The sequence below is a fragment of the Perkinsus marinus genome (assembly GCF_000006405.1).
Source record: "Perkinsus marinus ATCC 50983 genomic scaffold scf_1104296975500, whole genome shotgun sequence".
Lineage (NCBI taxonomy): Eukaryota > Perkinsozoa > Perkinsida > Perkinsidae > Perkinsus > Perkinsus marinus.
Window position 1 is genome coordinate 51,177 of NW_003200768.1, and position 4,296 is coordinate 55,472.

A 4,296-nucleotide genomic window follows, 5' to 3' on the forward strand; every position below is an offset into this window, starting at 1 on the left:
GGTCATACTGGTCACTATGGTTATGTCTGGTATTAATACGCACTAGTCTTAACCAGACTACAGCAGTCATCTATCATCAGGGAAAATGAATTTGAGAAAGAATGTCCGTCAACAATTCGTTGCATTCAACATATCAGTTCGTAAGACTAAGGTGATAACACTCTCCTTTGAGCCGTAGTAGTGGAGATCTGTTATCATGCCGCCTAGCTTCTGGAACATACAGTCAGAGAGTTAAACAACCCAAGTCCTGGGCCAACAACTAATTATGAGAAGGCATTTGCTGACATCGAATCAGCACTCACCCTTCTAGAAGGCTTCGGCGGTAGTCGTTTGTGACCTCTCCAGTGTGAAGGATAATCAGGTTCACAGCCCGTTGGAATGGTAGGAGGAGGAGGAGGAGGAGGAGGAGGGGCAATTGTGAGGGATACCTCGAGTGATAATGAGTCGAACTTCCAAACTAGAGTAGCTGAATACAGATTGCAGATCGTAGGGGTAATATTAGTCACACAGCGATGGGTAGACATCATCATCGCATGGGTGCCTTCCACTAGGCTACCTCACTCATCAGAGACTCAGTAACGATCTTATCGAGGAGGACGCGTATTGATAAAGTTGTGAGTTGTGTTGGCCTCATCCATTCATATTACCTACCTTGTGTTGAAGGTACTCGATGATGAAGCGAGTAGTGCTGCATCAACACGTCAGGAGACTAGACGGGAATTCGTAGAGTATATAAACCATGTAGAAGTCAGGGATCCTATCCTTCATCTCACTCGTTATCTCCTCAACAATCAGTTACTCAACCAGGATTCAACCCCGAATCAGCTAGACAAGGAGTGGACTCTGATGACCGGTGGCAAAGGTAGGCATCATCATCAAAGCATATGGATACCACAAAATACACCCAGCCCAGCAGCAGCAGAAGCAGCAGCTTCTCATTCTTCCATGTCGTCCTCTCCTCCTCTTTAGTGACATTGAACGCTACCTCGTCCTACATGGGAGATATCCCAGCAAAGGCCTATGCTATGCTTGAGGTGAGCAGCATCGATACTCGCCCTATTCATACTTACCATCCAGGCAGTCGGCCAAGACTTCAACCTCAACCTCATAGAGCTGCAGGAGACCCATCTACCCAACATACCCATCCTACCTCTGATAGGCAGTCAGGTACTACTACTAGTACTAGTAATGGTGGCTCTAGTCATCACTAATGGGAATCCTCCTTCAGTTGGCATCTGTACTGGCCTTCGGGGCTCTTAGGATTGAGTGGGATATATTCAGAAACTTTTTAACCCGAATATCGGGGACATATACTGAGGTCGAGTATCATAACCAAGCCCATGCAGCCCAGGTAGAGCTACCAACATGGGCTGTGACTAGAAAGGCGGGCATCCCTCGTTATAGGTCACCTCTCATGGTAACTACCTCCTCCGGGCTACAGGAATGCCAGTAAGTGCATTGGACTACACAGCCTTCCTTGTAGCCTGTATATGTCATGATGTTGGTCATAGTGGCAAGAATAATGGCTTCTACGTAGAGACGGGTGATCGCCTCGCTTTGAGGTAGTACTCAAAGACATCTAAGCATCTATATGGCTGTGATTACCTGGTAGTAGATATAACGACAGATCAGTCCTAGAACAGTTTCATGTAGCAACAGCATTCGAGATGATGGAGGACTTCCATGAGTGTAACATCATTGAGAACCTCACCAGGGAAGAACGGAAAGGCTTCAGGTATTTACTGGTAGTTCATTACTTGCCCCCATCATTAATAATGTTCAGGTCCTTCGTTATTGAGCTCATCCTGGCGACCGATATGGCTAAACATTTTGCCGCACTAACTGACTTACGCTTACTAGTCCGTAATTCAGAGTTCAGGTGCTATCAGTCTTATCTGGTTCGGTGAACTAGTCGTGCCGACGGATTGCTGATGACTTCACTCTCAGGACTGTCATTCAAGACCCTATGAATGCTGACGAGCGGCTGCTCATCTTCAAGGCCTGCATTAAAGTAGCCCTATAACATGTGTAGTCGGTATTGGGATGATGATAATAATAGGCTGCCGATATCGGTCATACCTGTCTACCATGGGATCAACATTATGAACTATCTCTTCGATTGGCTGAGGAGTTCTTCAAACAAGGGGATCTCGAGAAACAGTTACATGGTAGTACTCATCATACCATCGTTACTGCTGCATCTACTGTGTGGTAGTTCCTGTATCACCACTATGCGACAGAGATAGAGTCAATTTACCCCGATCCCAATTGGGCTTTATTGATTATCTCGTTAGGGTACGTGAAGTATTATGATCTCATTGCCATACTAATACTCAGCCCTTTATTGACATCATGACCAAGATAGACCTCGATCATAGGACAGATATGATCATGAAGCAACTCGATACTAATGTTGATGTCAGTCACTGCTACTGCTGCCCTGTGTTGCCATCCTTGCTGCCTAGGGGTGGAAGTCTCAAGAGGATGAGGGTAAGACAAGACCACCATTAGGTTGGAGTTATAAGCCTATCTTCAAGAAGACTACTGATGGTAACCATTCTGGAACAATCGCCAAACAACGCCGTAGTGGGAATAGGAGTAGTATTATCCGAGTCCAAGAATGATGATGCGATGTATCCAGGTTCATTATCTTCACATCCTCCTCCTCCTCCCCCTTCTGATAAATAGATGCTCTTCATGTTGTATGGTATACTCGGGTATTCCTATGGGACCATATCAGTATCTACTGTCCTCTTCATGTAATGCTCTGCTGCTCATCATTCCTTGTCCCTCCAAGGACCATGCAACGTAATGGCTAGCATTTTCCATGATACTTAGCTCTCGTATCGACTACCTTTACTCTTGCGTTACTTGAGCAGTATGGGACTACTTGACGAGTTCAGCCATTAGTACAGCATACCTCCTCATGGACCCTACCCCATGCTGCATTGCACCAAGTTCATCATACTATGTGCAGTCCTTCGTACCTAATACGTTAGATGGTAACGAGGAGGTGCTGTTGCACAGTGTTTGAGGGGAATCCCGGGGATGATTGAAGTAAGGCAGGAGCTATATCGAGGCTGCGTGAGTTGACCGAATCTGGATACTTACTGGTCCATTATGGAGCATGGCTGTGGGACGACTCACAGCACGGTGACAAGGTGTACCGGACATAGATGTGATGGATGTAGATGAAGATGGATCAGCCGTGCTCCACCGACGTATGGCCATCCGAGAGCATTAGATGCTCCCCTATGAGGGCTTTTGGTATGAACAACGCCTCTTGATCCTCGATGGGCAGTACCTGAGGATTGTATAACAATCGCTGGACCCATTACTCATCATTTCAGACGGCATTATTGTTGATCATCAATCTCACTCACACCATTTCTGATGTCATTCTTACTGTTGACTCGATTCGGGGGTCCAGATATATTCCTCCCCCGTCCCTATTGCCGTTAGTTACGTTTTCGTTACTACACTCCAGTTGAGGTCATACAACTGTCAAAATGCTCCACAATCGTATGCACTACTTCAATTATGGTCGACGGAATAGCATCGATGCCCATGATCATGAGCATCATCATCATCGTGGAGGTAGCAGCCCTCACATAAAGAAGGAGGAGGAGGAGGAGGAGGGAGAGGAGAGCCTATTCCCCGGTACTGTACATGTCAATTGTTCATTACGAGGAGGATACCTTCTATTATCAGATCGGGAGGATACGGGGTCTCTATCACCTCGATCAGCTGATGCTGGTGGCGGTACTCACAATAGACGTGTAGGGCCTCCTCACGATGGGCTGGGTAGTGTCTATGATGGCCTCATGCGGGTAGTCGCTTCCTTTTAGACCATAAAAGCAGATGCCTCTCGAGCAGTATCGCACCTTCAAGTATCGTCCGAGACGTGTCCGGTGATGTTACGGCAGAGACGACAGCAATAGACCAGGACAGGGGGGAGGGGGTCATCTGTGATGCATGCCCAGGATGCGATGATGTATTCCTTATGTAGTGATAATGATCATTACAGTCATCATCATTAGGTGTGCTCTCAAGTGAAGACCTTTTGTACTGTGTGTAGGATTAAAGTGGAAGCCGCTGACCAGAAGAGTCATCCATCGTGCCGGTCTGAGTGTCGTCGTCATCTCCTCATATCAGATCCATCAAGAGGATATTCAATGAAGAGTTTCTCCTCTCGAGGAGGAGGACCTTTACGTGAGTTTACCACATGTCAAGTACAACGGCATAATAAGTTGAATGATTGTTGGATATGTGCCCATGGGAGAATGTAGTACATTA

At 46.5% G+C, this 4,296-nt stretch overlaps 1 protein-coding gene across 1 annotated transcript in view; it reads left to right on the forward strand.

Annotated features, from left to right (window-relative positions):
* Nucleotides 1-995: 995 nt before the first annotated feature.
* The window catches only part of Pmar_PMAR001982 (cAMP-specific 3',5'-cyclic phosphodiesterase, putative), a gene marked incomplete at both ends in the record, with an annotated part of 6,635 nt that continues 3,334 nt past the window's right edge, over nucleotides 996-4,296 (forward strand). The window contains 5 exons of the mRNA XM_002765404.1: nucleotides 996-1,034; nucleotides 1,078-1,167; nucleotides 1,229-1,351; nucleotides 1,405-1,562; nucleotides 1,616-1,735. Coding sequence (XP_002765450.1) covers nucleotides 996-1,034; nucleotides 1,078-1,167; nucleotides 1,229-1,351; nucleotides 1,405-1,562; nucleotides 1,616-1,735 — 530 coding nt within the window. The remainder of the gene's footprint in view (nucleotides 1,035-1,077; nucleotides 1,168-1,228; nucleotides 1,352-1,404; nucleotides 1,563-1,615; nucleotides 1,736-4,296) is intronic.